General features: G+C 36.6%; 1 protein-coding gene across 6 annotated transcripts in view; it reads right to left on the reverse strand.

The window, feature by feature from the left end:
* Nucleotides 1–17097, reverse strand: part of TMEM131L (transmembrane 131 like) — a 157708-nt gene that overhangs the window by 43886 nt on the left and 96725 nt on the right. For all 6 annotated transcript variants that reach the window (XM_073232560.1, XM_073232562.1, XM_073232563.1 and 3 more), the window contains 12 exons: nt 16559–16617; nt 16105–16213; nt 14523–14616; nt 13885–14038; nt 13237–13407; nt 11856–11925; nt 10669–10786; nt 9214–9355; nt 7903–8012; nt 6794–6866; nt 2802–2929; nt 811–953 (listed from right to left, as the gene is read on the reverse strand). In XM_073232560.1, coding sequence (XP_073088661.1) covers nt 811–953; nt 2802–2929; nt 6794–6866; nt 7903–8012; nt 9214–9355; nt 10669–10786; nt 11856–11925; nt 13237–13407; nt 13885–14038; nt 14523–14616; nt 16105–16213; nt 16559–16617 — 1371 coding nt within the window. The remainder of the gene's footprint in view (nt 1–810; nt 954–2801; nt 2930–6793; nt 6867–7902; nt 8013–9213; nt 9356–10668; nt 10787–11855; nt 11926–13236; nt 13408–13884; nt 14039–14522; nt 14617–16104; nt 16214–16558; nt 16618–17097) is intronic.

The following is a 17097-nucleotide window of genomic DNA, read 5'->3' on the forward strand; positions in this document are numbered from 1 at the left end:
AGAAACTTACTGTTAACACTAAAATGCTTTCAGTTGTGTTCTCAAAATTAAAAAAAGGAAAATAAGATAGAATTTACCAAAAACATTTTACATCCATTGTTTGATTTTTGTTTTAATTCTTATTTAGTTGTTTGGTACTGAGGAAGCTCTTGAAACTGATATAAATAAATTAAAAGCATTTAATTTAAACACATGCATAATTTAGAAATTTCTAAATTTGCATTATCTGATACAATACTGTGGATACCCCTAAATACAATACTGTATCAGATAATGCAGGTATTATGACACATGGCTACATATTTAAATTAAATTCAAATTAAATTATAAAATTGATTTTCTCAGTCATGCTAGCTATTATCTTTCAGTGTAGTAAGTCACATGTGGCTAGTGTCTACTGCATTGGATGACAAAGATACAGAACACTTCCACTATTGCATGAAGTTCTGTTGGTTAGCAGACCTTTAGTCTTCTCTCCATTCATCATTTTGATGTGATTTTCAATGATTACATACATGATAACCAAATTAAGAACTTCGTACTATTTATGAGATATTTGACAATATACTGGTAATTTAGCAATTAAACTATTTTTCTCTGTATTATTTGAGTTGGGTTAATAAATATCTAAAGCTATTATTATGAACAGTACCAGCCTATACATGCTACAATGTTTGCCTGTTTTAACTGTTTGCATCAATAGAAGGAATTCACTGTAAATTTTAAAAAGAATCTTCTTATAGCATCCTTTCACTCTTGCTTTCCCAGCAGCAAGCCTTCCCTGTCAAGGCACCACGCGTACGGACTCACGTCGACGGCAGTCCATCAGGGTGGACTCGGGCACCTTGAACCGCAGTGAGCCTCCTGTGCCAGGGAGTCTTCCACCCACTTTCAGTATCTCTCTTGCTCCAAATCCCTCCACGCCAATCATGTCGATAACAGTCAAGTTATTCCTATTGTGGAAAGACATACAAGTGAAAAGGGATTACAAAAGTCACAAGATACAGTGCACTTGAATTTAAATATTTCTAATTAGCAAAAACACTTTAAACGTTTTGAAAGAGAAAATCAACTTAAACAGTGTGGCATCTCCTGCCATCTCAGGGAGTAAGGGTGTGTCCACCACACGGACACTGCGAGGTTCAGAAGAGTCCAAGAATGCTGACAGAACAAAAACAAATCAGTGACCAGGATCACTCTCCAGTCTGGGCCTAAAAATGTAAACCTATGTTTTTCTAATAACCAGCCACCAGGGTGGTAATCAGACCTCTGAGAAAAAAAAAAAGAATAAATAAATCTGGGGCCACAGAAAAACACTAACAAATTTAGACAAATTGATAAATTATGTACAGGATAAATTAAGGAGTTTTCATAGTAATTGTAACTGTAAGAAATTCTGCCTTATGGATAATTCTAGGAATATAATTCTAGTGTGGCTTTTGAACCAAAGATTCAAAATATCATTGCACAAATAGCATATATTTACTCATTAATAAGTTCTTATTAGTCAAACAAATTCTGATTAGCTTTTGCCTTTTCACTAACTGAAATCATGATTCCTAGGACAAAAAAGTTAAGTGGAAATAATGTTTAAATAAATAATGCAGACTGGATGGAAAACCAGTCAGCATTCGTGTAAATACAATAGAAGCAGAGAGAGAATTCATTTTTAATTATGCAAAATCCACAGGTATTTTTACATCTATATCTATATCTAAAGGATTAAAAATCTTTTAACTATTTAAAAGCCCTTCAAGTGATGTTGGAGGATTGATCCTGCTTACAGAAAAATACTATCAATACAGAAACCACCAAAAATAAATTAACTATTATTAAAAGTTTAGACTTTCTTTTTGAGTCTGAGAAAGTTTAACCTGAGATGAAGTAAAGTTTATTTCTGCATTTCCTAAGACCTTAGGTCTTCAAAAGAGTATGGGTTTAAAATGAAACATACTGTCAGTAAGGCACTAGGAGTCTTGAATTACATGCTTAATAGAACACTTTTTTAAGCTTTTAGTACATTTTCTTTTTAGCATTCACTGACAGAACAAACTCATATGCTATATGAAAGGAAGTCCAGAATACAGTAGTCTTTTCCCGCTGATCTGATACTAGAAAAGATTTAAACACATGAATGTCATTTACTAGAAATTAAACTTGTGTTAGACTTCTCACCAATGCAGAGAGCTTCAACATAGATCCACATTTATTTACTGTAAATGTCTGAAAGAAGACTCTCAATTGAGACTATCTGAAGATGAAAAAAATTTAAGGATGAAAAGTGTTTAGCTGCTAATCAGCAATAATTCTAATTCAACAGGAAGGAAAAGAAATAAACTAATGGGCTCCACTAAGCACTGTTTCCATTGTCCTTTGGAGCCACAGAGAATTCCAGAAACAAGACAGATGGATACGAGAGTGGTGTAAATCCAAGCACCATGTAATGAAAATGTATCCAACAGTGTTTCAGTTATTTTTCTGAGCTGAGGATAGAGAAGTAATTGCTTGTGTGTGTGTTCATATGTCTGTCCTGCCCTCTCTGACAGTCACTCCTGGAGAGATAGGAATACTCTCCCTATTATACAGGGGAGTAAACTGAGGCACTGGGGGATTAAGTGTGGAGCCTCAAGTAGCCTTTCTTCTCAGTTATTGCCTCCTCCTTCCATGCAACACAGCCTCATCACCCAAGGCCCGACTAGTATGTAAATGTCAACTTTTTGCTAAAGAAAAGATGTATTCTTGAGAAAAAGAGACTTAGGTGAGTCAGTGAGGAGCAGGCTCTGTGACAGGGACACACCTACCGGATTAGTATGAGTGAGGTAACTTTTCCATAGTCAGCTGGCCTGAAAACTACACCGACCCTTTTCATTTCCAAAGGCTGCAGATGTAAATGGAGGATGCCAAACCTGGATTCCTCTGAATGCAGACCCTGCAAATTTAAGATACACAATTAAGTAATTCCTGCAAAGCAAGCTTACATCTTCACTACTATGCATTTGAGAGTAAACACGATTGCTTTTACTACAGATATGACTGTCCTAATAAACCTGCTGAACTTGTTAATCCTGAGAGTTCACACTGATGAAGAGTTCCCAGGCCATAGCTGAGAAGTACAGGCAGAGGCTGCCAGACAGCCTCGTATGGATATTGGGAAGAGGATTTGCCTCCTGCCTTAGATGGGGGCCAGGGCTAGAAGCCTTCATTGCAGAGATGCTTTGAATGTAAACGAGCACTTTGACAACAGACCAAACAGCCTCCGCATGAACGCGACAGATCTGACCAAACCACCCAACTACTGCTGGACAGCCCGAAATTCTCCTTAACATTGATTTAAGCTTATATAGAAACCATCTTTACTATATTTAGTCTCTCCATTCAGAAGAAATACTTCATTTATTCACAGACTCTGATATTCCAAGATTCCTAACTTTCTCTGAATGAATCTTGTGATCTCAATTTAATATTCAAGATTTAGTTCTTTATCATCTTCCCTCTTTCCACTGCTTTTTCTAGCTCCTTCTCACTAAACACAATTTATTAATGTCTTAGAGCTATAATCCTATAATCTGCATCTTTTCTTTTAATTTTTGAAGTTTGTTTCAGCCTTCAATTATTGCTAGTATTTCTCACACTATCTGAAAGAAGAAATGACGATGGTATTTGATACATTTTTTTTTCCATGAAGAAACTTCATGAAGGGTGAGAAACCCTCCTTTATACATATGAAAAGTGAATAAAAAGCTGATTTTTAATATTAAAATTATAATACGAACAGTACAACTTATTAAATGGTTCTTATATGCCAGACACTGGAATATAATAAGGTGTGTCTATGTATATGTATACATATAATACAATAAGGTATATAAAATGCTGAGCTTTCTATAAACATTACTGAATCTTCAAATGTAATTGTGAGTGAGAAAGATGAGGCCTGAAGAGGTTAATAATTTGCCAAGGGTCACACAGAAAGAAAACAGAGGAACCTGGATTCAGAAGCTGAATGTCCAATTCCATATGCTCTTAACCTAAGGACAACAGTTCTAAAAGTAAACCAACAGAATAAAAAAAAATAAAAATGCAGGCCTCTTTTTACAAAATAAAGAGTCCTAATAAGAATTTTAAGTTAAATTTTTACATGTCTCAAAGCCATTGATACTATCCTTTTTGTCCATGTAATAAATTCACAAATTTATTACCCAGTCCAAGCCCTCCCCCGTGGTAACCACCAGTCACTTTTGAGTGTCTATGAGTCTATAGCTATGTCTTCATTTTGTTTAGTTTTGTTTTTAGATTCCACAAATAAGTGAAATCATATGGTATTTGTCTTTCTCCTCTTGGCTTATTTCACTGACCATAATACCCTCCAGGCCCACTCATGTTGCAAATGACAGGATTTTTTTTATGGCTGAATAACATTCCATGGTGTATGTGTACGATTATCTTCTTCCATAACTTGGCTATTGTAAATAATGCAGCAAACACAGGGGTGCATATATCTTTTTTTTTTTTTTTTTGAGAGGGCATCTCTCATATTTATTGATCAAATGGTTGTTAACAACAATAAAATTCAGTATAGGGGGGTCAACGCTCAATGTACAATCATTAATCCATCTCAAGCCTAATTCTCGTCAGTCTCCAATCTTCTGAAGCATAACGAACAAGTTCTTACATGGTGAACGAATTCTTACATAGTGAATAAATTCTTACATGGTGAACAGTGCAAGGGCAGTCATCACAGAAACTTTCGGTTTTGATCATGCATTTGCATATATCTTTTGAATCAGGGATTTTTGCTTTCTTCAGGTAAATTCCTAGAAGTGGAATTTCTGGGTCAAATGGCATTTCTATTTTTAGTTTTTTGAGGAACCTACATACTGCTTTCCACAGTGGCTGCACCAACTGACATTCCCACCAACAGTGTAAGAGGTTTCCCATTTTTTCACATCCTCGCCAACACTTGTTATTTCTTGTCTTCTGGGCAGTGGCCATTCTGAGTGGTGTGAGGTGCTATCTCATTGTGGTTTTGATTTGCATTTCCCTGATGACTGGTGATGTGAAACATCTTTTTATGTGCCTGTTAGCTATCTTAATTTCTTCTTTGGAGAAATGTCTGTACAGGTTCTCTGCCCATTTTTTAATTGGGTTATTTGTTCTTTTGATGTTGAGGCATATGAGTTCTTTACATATTTTGGATGTTAATCCCTTATCAGATAAATCATTTATGAATATATTCTCCCATACTGTAGGATGCCTTTTTGTTCTGCTGATGGTGTCCTTCACTGTACAGAAGCTTTTTAGTTTGATGTAGTCCCACTTGTTCATTTTTGCTTTTGTTTCACTTCCAAGATATGTCCAAAAAATCACTCATGCTTATGTTTAAGAAATTTTTGCCTATGATTTTTTCTGAGTTTTATGATTTCATGTCTTACATTTAAGTCTTCAATTAATTTCAAGTTTACTTTTGTGAATGGAGTTAGATAGTAATCCAGTTTCACTATCTTTCATGTAGCTGTCCAGTTTTCCCAACACCAGTTGTTAAAAAGACTGTCTTTTCCCCATTGTATATTTATGGCTCCTTTATCATATATTAATTGACCATGTATGTGTAGGTTTACATCTGGGCTATCTATTTTGTTCTACTGATCTACTGGTCTGTTCTTGTGCCAGAACCATACTGTTTTGATAACTGTAGCTTTGTAGCACAGCTTGAAGTCAGGGAGCGTAATCCCCCCAGCTTTGTTCTTCTTTCTCAGGGTGGCTTTGGCTATTTGGGGTCTTTTGTGGGTCCAAATGAATCTTAGGATTATTGGCTCTAGTTCACTGAAAAATGCTGTTGCTATTTTGATAGGCATTGTACTGCATCTGTAAATTGCTTTGGGCAGGATGGTCATTTGGACAATATTAATTCTTTCTATCTATCAGCAGGATAGATTTCCATTTATTTGTATCCTCTTAAATTTCTTTCAGGAGTATCTTAGAGTTTTCAGAGAGTATAGGTTTTCACTCCTTGGTTAAGTTTATTCCTAAGTATTTTATTCTTTTGATGCAATTTCAAATGGAATTATTTTCCTGATATCTCTTTCTGCTAGTTCTTTGTTGGTATCTAGGAATGCTCTGTGTGTATTTATTTAACCAAAGCTCCACTTTTGAATTGATCTCACACATAGAACACCCATTAAGGAAGACACTCAGCTACAACCAAAGAGCCACAGAATAACTGAGTGAAAACTAAGAAACAAGGCTGTCATATCCCAAACAACATCCTTGCCACATGTCATGTTTACTCCTGCTTCTAAGTAATTATGCAAGGCTTTGTGAGGCTCTGAATTTCAGAGAAATCTATTTTTATAGATGAGGTGAATATCTCAGATACTGGGTAACTTGCTAAAAACATGAAGCCAGTTTAGTAATAGAATTTTTTTTTTAATTAGGCATTTGCTTTTACCTTATTTAGTCCTAAAAAGAATTTGATGGGGACTCTTAAGAGAATTATAAATTCTGGGGTCTCAAGTTTTATGGTTTTCTGTATTAGCCCTGATTTAATTGCTATTTCTTCACTCACATGAATCTAAAATATCAAATTAAAATGATTTACAGGCTAACATGAATCATGGACTTCTGCTACATTAGTTAATTGGAAAAATCTGCTATGTTTATTTAATGCCTAGAATATAAAAATAAGAGAGCCACAAATATTTCATAAAGACTCTTGAAACATAAATAAGTGAGGCCCGTGTGCTATGTGCCTAGTTTGTCAGCTCTCTTTTTCTGTTTAAAGATGACATCCTACCTGGTAAGGACAAGCTTTGGTGAGCTGGAATTCACCAGTTGTGAAATTAATCATCTGCATATCAGTGCTAAACCTATAAAGAAAAAAGAAGTTTAAAACAGTATTCAGATCGCCAATAAAAAATAATACATTCATGTGCACATACACATATTTGTGTATATATATATACATAAATGGAAGCACATGTACTTGCACACACACAATTCACCCGACCCTGTCACTACTGTGTCCCAGTCCCCCACACTGTACCTGACACATTGTAAGTGCTGAATATTGCTGCATGAATGACTTCAGCAGCACAGAATGTAAAGAAGCATGTAATGACTAAAAGCTCTAAATGTGAAGCAATTTTTTTTTTCTCTAAATGGTTCGTAGCTAAGGATCCTGATAGGAAGTGACTCAACCAAGGGCAATTTTATCTGCCAGGGGACATCTGGAAATGTCTGGAGACATTTTTGGTTGCTACAGCTGGGAGGTCCTACCATCTATTGGGAAGAAGCCAGGGATGCTTCTAAACATCCTTCAAAGTACAGAACAGTCCCTCCTACCCCAAACAGAGAATCATCTGGTCCAAAATGTCCATAGTGCTGAAGCTGAGAAACCTGGGATGAGGGTAGATCCTACTAAGCCAAAAGGAGGAATCATTCCAAGTGAAACTGGTTATTGTGTGAAAATAAATTATGATGTAATCGACGTGAACTAACCATATTACCATACCTCCTATATCAACACCAGAGTAAAATATACTAAAACACTAACTCATTTCTTGTGTTGCCCAGAGATCCTAGTGATTTAGATCCTAAATATTAGGAGTATATGTGACACATCATAATTATTAAGGTTCCCTGACCAAAGGCAAGAATATTCTGCCAGGAACTGGACTTAACATAGTAACAATGGGGGGGATGCAGCATTACACACTGAACTGGTCATTTCCATCAAGTTTTATGCACCAACGAGCTGGATGCCCAAAGTACATGAGCTAATCCTGTGGACGTCCATTACAGACAGGTTCCAGAGGAAAAATGCAAAGGACTTTCAAAAATGTCAAATCTTAACAGTGTTTCCCAAGCCACCCTCAGAAAGTCTTCCTGGGCTGGGCGCTTTACCATTTGTGGAGCAGGCGCACTACAGCTTCCGGTTTAGGATACAAGGAGAGAGGCAGGAGCTGCAAGGAGACTGGCAAAGAGGAAGGGTTCTTCACCACAAAGTACTTCACCTAGGCATGGGGAAAGGAAAATCAAAACCCCAGGAAAGGCACAGCATCGTCCTGAGATATTCCTGCAAAAACCACATAATCTGAATCTAATCATGAGAAACTATCATAAAATCAAATCAAGGGACATTCTAAAAAATCAACAGCCTGCATGCTTCAAAAATGTCTATGCCATGCAAGGAAAGGAAGGCTGAGGAAGAATTTAAGGAGCCAGAAAAGACCTGATCCTATACTGTGAGCTCCTGAACTGGATCCTGAACTGGGGAGAAAAAAATTGCTAGTATGTTAGTAGGTAACTAGAAAACTTTGAATCTAGACTTCAGATTAGGTAAAATTATTATAATAATGTTGCACTTTCTGATTTTCATCATTAGACTCTGGTAGGTAACATTGTTTTTGTTCTTTGGAAATCCACACTGAAGTCATCAGAGGTAAGGGGGCATGTTTGACACTCTCAATGGCTCATAAAAATACATGCACGGAAGGAGAGAGGGGATGATAAATGAATCTTTGTGAGGGCAACTGGGGCTTGTGGTACTATTCTGGAAACTTTCCTCTACATTGAAATTATTTCAAAATTTAAAAAAGTGTTTTAAAGTTTTAGGATGTCATTCCTAAGAAACTCGATGAGTGCCTGATGAAGTGTAAATATTACTCAGATGATATGTGACATAGTTCCTTGGCACTGAGACTCGCGAGACATAGACAGTAGTCAGCTGGTGTCAATTCTTCCCCTCGACCTTTCCTCCCGCCGCCCCGGCTCAGCGGGAGCAGCACACACCCAAGGGGAGCCAACATGCAAGGACGGAGACGAACAGAGCAGCATCACCAGCTTTGGACTTCTTTCCTCTGAGCTTCTCATTGTGAAATAAACTCACTCCAAGTTACACCTGTGTTAGTCAAGATTTTCTCTGCTGTCTGCAGTTGAACACTTTCTTAGCTGAAAAACTTTGAATGAATACAAACTTCATGAAATCTACTTGTTTTATGCACTTTTACTGTTTCACGTGCCATTCCTTTTGATTTTTGTCCTTTTGATACTTCCCTACTGAAAGCACCAAATGGCATATGTGTGTCACGTGGAGTGAATTTAAATTAATTGTGGTTCTGAAACAATATATTCTCACAGTGGAAAGACTCTGCTCACTTAAAAACCCAAGAGCTGGGGTCACTGACAAACAGGTGAAAATCACACAATCCTCACCATGCTGTTCCTGAGGGCAGTCGCGTTGAAGTTCAACACAAGGCCAGGCTCTGTGGTCAAACGAGGCAGAAAGAAAACAAAGGAGTCTGACTCCTTGGATTTCTTCAAGTGGGCAAACCGAGTCATCCCTAGGACATTCCTCCTGTGTGATTCATAAAGAAAGAAAGGATTATCAAAAATATTTTGATATAAAAAAAGAGAAATCACTAAATATCACTCCCACTGAAAGGAAGAAGAGCGTGTCGAAAAAATGGCTTACTTTGGGTCTGGGGAAGGGAAAGTACAAGATGACCTTGCAACATCCTGTTTTACTAGAAAGCAAGGATGCTTAGAGAAGAATGAGAACATACCAGAGGGCCCCCAGCGGCTGGGATGATTTAGCATCAAGAATAGTAATGATGGTAATGAGCAAAGATTCAAAAAGAATGTAGAGTGAACAAAATAATTAGAAACATCACCATTTTGCAGCCATCAATCTAATAACTGATACAGGCAAGGATTCTCAATGGGATGCTAAAATGGGGTGAAATGTTCTTAGGGAACAGGAAATCTCTATCATCTCAAATTATCAAAGCAGATTTTATTTATTAATTGCAAGAGGAAAAATGTACCTACAAGGGAGAGAGATTTGTCACACATACAATGGAAAGAGTCAAATGATTCAACTTAGCAAAGTCAACAATGGGTCAAACTAACATTTGTGTCCTTCCTGGGGTGAGACAAAGATAAGGGTCTTCCCAAAGAGTCTCTTCCCAAAAATGTTTAATGCAAATGTAACCTTGAGGAAGCAATCAAAACAATCCAGTGTGTTGCAGGTTCTACAGGACAACAGGCTAGGACTCTATAAAAGGTCAGCATTTTGAAAGATGAAAGGGGACACTAATCTAAAGAAAATCAGAGAAACATGACAACCACATGCACTGCATGATACCTGAATGGAGCCTGGGTTTTAAAAAGGAAAAAGAAAAGACTGCTCTAATGGATAGCTGTGGGTAAAAGAAAGAAATCTGAATAGAGACTATAAATATTTTATCAATGTTAAGTTTATTGGGTATACATAGTTGTATAGTTACACGTAGGTGAATATTCTTCTTAGGAAATAAAGTATCTACTAATAAAGTACTGAGGGTTGTATTAAGCTATCGACAGCTTACCCTCAAATGATTCAGCAAAGAGAGAGTGTGCATGTGTATGTGTGCGCACACATATAGTTACAGATGTAGAGAGAACAATAAAGCAAAAGTGATAAAATGTGAACAACTGGTGAATCCAGATGAGGAGTATTTGAGTATTCACTGCACTATACTTTAAACTTTTCTGAGGTTTGAAATTGGCAAATTAAAGGCTGGAGAGAACTATCTATTATTAAAAATCAGTACTACAAATCCAGTAAAGTACTATGTAATGGTATCTCCCAGTACTTGATAAAGGAAACAAAGAAAGGTGAACACATACTTGCAGACATCACCGTTTTTAAATTTCTTCCATTTTTCGTACAATTTATTTGCAAGCTCGTAATCCACATCCCAGGTAGACCGATCCAGAGAAAGACTCCCTTCCCAGGAAGGATTTTCTAAAAGTTACATCAGATTTAATGTTTAGATTTATAGGAAACACAATTCAACTAACAAATAATTCCAACAGTTGTTAAACTTCTCAAACCGAGAGGACTGCGGAGTGAATAATTGCCCCCTCTTCGATTGCTTTATTCAGAGTCCCTCTAACTCAATGGCAAATCATAAATTAAACAAACATGTATAAAACAAAACTAAATAGAATTATGTAAAGGTAGTAACATAAAAGACACATGGCTCATGAGTACAGACTGAAACAAGTTAAAATTGTACTTGGAACATTTTTAACAGCTTAAATCTAAAGGGCTAAACTGAGCCCATGTAAATGCTAGGTCACCACCTACATCGCTCACTATGCTGATGGACAAACTGCAGTCCTCCAAAGAGGGCCCAAGCGGGGACCTGCCTGGAGAGGGTGCTATTTACATTTATAAACTGGTCTCCAGTTCACCCCGCCCCCTCTGCTTATCTGTTCTGTCTCATCTGTGCTAAGGAGTGTATGAGGATGAAAAAAGTGGGAATTTCCCAAAAGAAATTTCTGGACTAATTCACTCATTAAATATTTTGATAAATCAGAAGACGGGGAAAAAAAACAAGAAACAGCTTCTATATCAACACCATGCATGGCCTTCAGTCTCCTACAATGAGCACTACCTCTAAGATGTTTATGCTCCTGTAACTAATCTTCAAATACAATTCCAAATTACTTTTACTAACTTCTAGTCAGCCCTTTTCTTAAAAAAAAAACCAGAATGTTCCAATTTTTCCTGGAAATGAGGTTGCTATGATGATCAAATAATGTGTTCTGAAAAAATCCCTTACAAAATATAAGCTACCTGGGGGGGAAAGGGGAGGCATTATTATTTTACAAAAATACCTTGAATATTTTGGGAGGATTCTAACTGATTTCAAGTTATTCTGTTAATGATCATGCTCTTTAAGAATGGCTTATGATGTGGTTATGTGTACAGGACTCATTATTTCATCTACATATGCTAATTTCCCTCACTACTTCCCACCCAACCCCAAACTAAAGTTCTAGAGAAAGCCTCAGGGCAAAATACTTACCTGCTTTTGATTTTCCCATGAAATAATGCATGCCACAATGTGCTATCACTTCAAAACCCAGACTCCCTTCCTAGATTGAAAAGTAATATATGAATAACTTAAAGTACAACACCAAACATAAAAATCCTAATGCGCTCAAATGTGAAGCAGACATTGGCCTCTGCCTTAGTAACCTTCCTTTAACCAGAAGCCAAACAACTAGAAAGTGAGTCCCTGGCTTCCTTTCATCCCTGGATGAGAGCTCTGAACTGCCCCCCAGAGGAAGGATCCCTACAGAGGACTATATGCTACAGTCAGCGCTCACAGGGACAACCCACGGGCTCAAAACACACCAAGCTGCCTTCCGAATTAAAGATTAGTCTAAGGACAGTCGTAGATTTTTCAGAACTGTACTCTAATCCTCTGAGGAATAGAATGCCACTCTGTAGTGACTCCTAAGCTACTTAGGCCATTTAAGCTCATGCCCCACTTGCTCTAGGCTGAGAAAGCACAAACTTGCTGCCTCCACACACACCCGAAAGCTGCCTGCTCCCTCCCACGAGCCACTCTTCTTCTGTTTCTCTTGATGGGAAAAAGGAAATTCCTAAGAAATCTCCTCTGCTCAAAATATGGATGAATGGAATTAACCTTACATTTCATTTAGTTTGATTTTAGAAGTCCTATCTCTAGCTTATAGCTAAACATAGGCATTTCTGTCTATGAAACACCAATGTTAATAAGTGAGAAAAATCATAAAGATGGTTGCATGAATGTCTCATCGTGAAAAACTAGAACCCAGTGTTATACAGAATAGCTTGAATCAAAAAGAATAACAGTAACTAAATGAAAAGAAATAAACATTAAGAAAAAATGAGTCATGTTTAAGATAAGATCTAAATTAAATAAAATTCAGCCAGATTTTAGAAAGCATTTTCTTTACTTGTGAACCCTTTCAGGCTTTAGATCTGGTCCACTAAAGAAATTTAAGGATTACAAGCAACTCAGAGTCACTTACCAAAGGCCTGAACAAAGCATTTACCACCTAATTTATCTGAAGTCATTCTAAGTATATACTAAAAGTTCAACTGTGTTTTCTATAGCTAGCATTTTATTGCTCTACAAATTTTTGAAATAAATGAAAAAGAGACTAATCTACTTATAAAGCTTTATTTCATTCAAGAACCTCAAATTATTTTATGAAAAATAGAAACTTCTCCCAAATTAAGACTTCCATATCTAATTTACCATCAAAGATTGGCTGGTAATACCCTTCAATTTCTTAAATAGGTTTAAAGAACATGAGCTGAATTCAGTCAACAAAACCCAAGACCCATGAGATAAGTCAATAAAAAGAAAAAATATTTTGAAAATTATAATACATATATAGTGTTGTAAACAATACCTTGGCTGGTGCAGAGTAAATCTGTAGAGGTATTGCAAAAATGGCACCTATGTTTGTAGTCAAAAATACATTGGTGAACAGATTTATGGCAATGTCTTTAACAGCAAGTTTCAAAGAAAATATTTTCCAACAGCCTGGAGGTAGAAATAAAGGGCCAGTGAAATTCAGAATCTAAAAAGAAAAGAAGCAAAAGAAATTACTTTTCCTAAAATTTACTCAATTATTTCCAGATCAAAGATAGAAAAAAGTTTTATATTAATGATGGCTTTAAGTTACATTTAATATGTTTTTAAATTTCACAAAAGTAATCTTGAAATTTTCATAGGGTGGTATTTTGAAAAAACCTATCTTATCATGCACCAGGCTTATTTTTACTAAATGTAGTTTTTCAGTATAAATTATACAGTATAATGTTTTTGAATAATGGTAAAAGCAAATTTTCTTAAAGGATATATCCTGGTCCCTTTGAGCTCCCTAAAAAAATAATAGAGCTATCTTAAAAGTAATACTGAAAACATTAAAAGAAAAAATAGCTGCCTTAAAAATTCTAAGTAAAAATTATATTTTATAAACATTTTTATTTCAAAGCATCTGGCCTTAAACAAAGCTTAAGATAGGCTAAAACTTGGATAAAAATACCGTATGTACCTCAAAAATATGCTTGGTCTCCTTGGAAACAAACACATCACTGAACACAACACTACGGTCAAAATGATTGAGGTACCACACTGACCAAACTCCAGATGTGTTCTCATGAGTCTCTATGTGAAACTGGGTTGCAGAGGAGTCCATTCTAAAATACCTGTGAACACAAGACATGCATGCCATCAGCCCTGAGTGTGAGACAACCTTTAGCACTCGGAAGAGCCCCTAGTTGCAAAAAGAGGGCCATCAAAAACGCCATTGAATGAATGTTTGCACTGAATGAAACCACCTTAGATCAACCTCTTCAACCTTCATGCTCACAAGTGGAGCATTTGAAACCCAAATGGGAAGTGACCAGGCCAGGAGAGCTCACAGACACTGCCAGGGCAAAACAGGACCCAAATGCATCTCACATTTCTTATCCCAAACCTGCCCAGTGCCTAGAACCTATTTCATAACCTGAATCATTCAGCTTCTCCCTCCCCATTCTGCAAACAGCCCCTATCCCTGCTTGTTGACAGTGTTAAATGCCCAGAAAGCAAGGCCAGAGACAGAGAATCATTCAAGTCTTATCACTTGTATTTTTAAATCATTTCTAGATGAAATAAACCCAAATTTAAGGGTAAGTGGAATTAACCTACCCTTGAACCACAGGAGACGATAGACATGCTTTTAGTGTTGGAGTGTTTCTTATTTTCTTCACATCTTCTTTAATCCCCCCATCACATGATGCAGCTGTGTGGAAATATAAAGAAAGAAATATGAGTATAAGTATCTTTACTTTCATTATGCCTAAACAAAAACAAGATACATGTGTTACTAACTTATTATTTCACTTCTCTGTCTATGAAAATGGTGCCTCAGATTTAAAAGGTAAGGTCCTTTCTCAGACATTCCTAGCTTTCTTCTTCACTGGCTCATTGCCAATTATCTATTGTGTCTACCTCTCTACTCCACCCCTCCTTTAAACCACCCTCTCATTTCTTCTTTGGTCTGCCAGAGATGATGAAAGGGAAAAAGGAAGCTCAACAAAGAATGATGAAGAGAAGAACGCAGAGGTGTTCGCAAGGAAGGAATACCACTGCAACAGCAAGAAGCAGCTTCTCAGTCAAAGGGGGACTGTGCTTCCAAACACTGCGCACTTATCAAGACTCAGCTTTCCTCGAGCCAGGTCAAAAAACTAAATCACTGGCACTGAATTCTTAACTCTGATACTAATACCCAACTCTTTCTTTTAAAGCTCTATACATGGTTCCAAAAACACTGAAACACTAAAAAATAAAACTGAAAGTAGAGTCTGCCTTTCACCCCTGACTTCCCAATTATCTGAAAGGAAACAACTGTTGGCAGATTCTAGAGCATCCTTCCAGATGTTCCACGCATATACAAGCACATAAGACACCCTTTTAAAAAAACCCAAATGTACACGTACTGCTCACATTACAAGTTCATGCGTGCTTTTTAATAGCTGTGGAGCGTATCCTCCTGCAGATGAACTACAATTTAAGCAGTCTCCTATCAATGGATGCTCACGTTATCTGTTGTCACAAATAATGCACATTTCTGTAGTTAACATTTTGAACACATATATGAGTGTAGATAAGCTCCTGAAAGTAGAAGTAAGGATTTAAGAGCATATATGTGCATTTTATATATTCATAAAGATTGCCAATTTTACCTCCAAAAAAACCCTGTATCAGTTTATACTATCAAAAATATGAGGCTTTTTTCCTAATCATTACCAACACAGAATATAAACAATTTGTTCGATCTTTATCCAGCTAAGTAATAAATGATAACTCACTTGTTTTAATTAACATTTCTTTAAAACTAAGTGAGATGGTGCATGTTTTCATATGTTTAAAATCATCTGCATTTCTTTATAGAACTATAGAAACCCCTAAAGCTAAGACAGGATTTACACTCCCGAGGCATTCACATTCTGAGTCGCAGCTACAGCAGCTTAGACAGTGTCTCCATCTGGGAAAGCTGTGCCTCTGTCAAACACATTTACTTCCTTGGCTTTCAGACCATCGAGTTAAGCTTTAAACTCAAACTCTTATGTGTGTGGCAGAATTTAGTGGCATCAACAATCACTTTGACTTTCATGCTATCTCTTATTTCTGAAAACCTTGCCCAACTGTAGTTGTGAGTCATTTCACAGAAAAAAAGGGCACATAACAAAAAATAAGAAGACAACCTCCAATATTTAAAAATCTGTACCTTTGCAAGTAAAGGAGGCAATTTTTGTAAAGTTTGTTGTAGAAGTGGGTAGGAGTACTGGTTCAAACTGCAGAGATAGAGCGTCTCTCTGTGAGAAATGACGTATATCCTATAACAACAACAACAACAAAATCCATGTTACCACTCTCAGCTGAGTGAATACTTATCCAGTTTGAATCAACTCCGTTAAAATGATCTCTGAAAATAACTAAAGAGTTCAGATTGGCATACACAGCAACCGCCCAGCAGATGTGTCTATAATGCTATGAAAAGGGTGCTAACAACTTTTACCCAAATGCGGGTTTCAAGCAGGGCAAAAGGGGTTTAGTTTAAAGTAAAAGAGATAGGGACACGTACTTCTATAGCTGTTCCTGGAAAATCCTCATGTTCTAAAATTAAATACTTTTTAAGGTTAAGTTTTAAACTTATACTTTATGTAAGTATTTACAATTACCTGTATCCATATAAGGCTGTTTCCTGAATGTAATATATACATATTTACTGCCGAATCATCTATCCAAAAAGAATCAGAGCAAATAAGATTAAAACAAAAAGCCATCTCAGTCTCATACTTTACTACTTAAAATGTTACATTAAGCATTTCTATTTAAAAAAGTAACTCATTTTTCAGCACTGCAATTGAAACTAGGAGCTATTTTCTCCTGGGTATTCTTTGAAGTCAGAAGAAAAAGGATCCTTACACAAAAGACTGATGTACCATATACACAATGGAATATTATTCAGCTATAAAAAGAAAAAGAATCCTGCCATTTGCAACAACATGGATGGATCTAGAGGGTATTATGCTCAGTGAAATACCCCAGGCAGAGAAAGATAAATACCATACAATTTCACTTATTTGTGGAACATAAAAACAAAGCAAACAGAAGGAACAAAACAGCAGTAGACTCATGGACACTGAGAGGGGACTAGTGGTTACCAAGGAGAAGGGATTGGGGCGGGTACGATGGGGAGGGGGATAAAAGGGCACAG

This window comes from Manis javanica, chromosome 3, assembly GCF_040802235.1.
Source record: "Manis javanica isolate MJ-LG chromosome 3, MJ_LKY, whole genome shotgun sequence".
Lineage (NCBI taxonomy): Eukaryota > Metazoa > Chordata > Mammalia > Pholidota > Manidae > Manis > Manis javanica.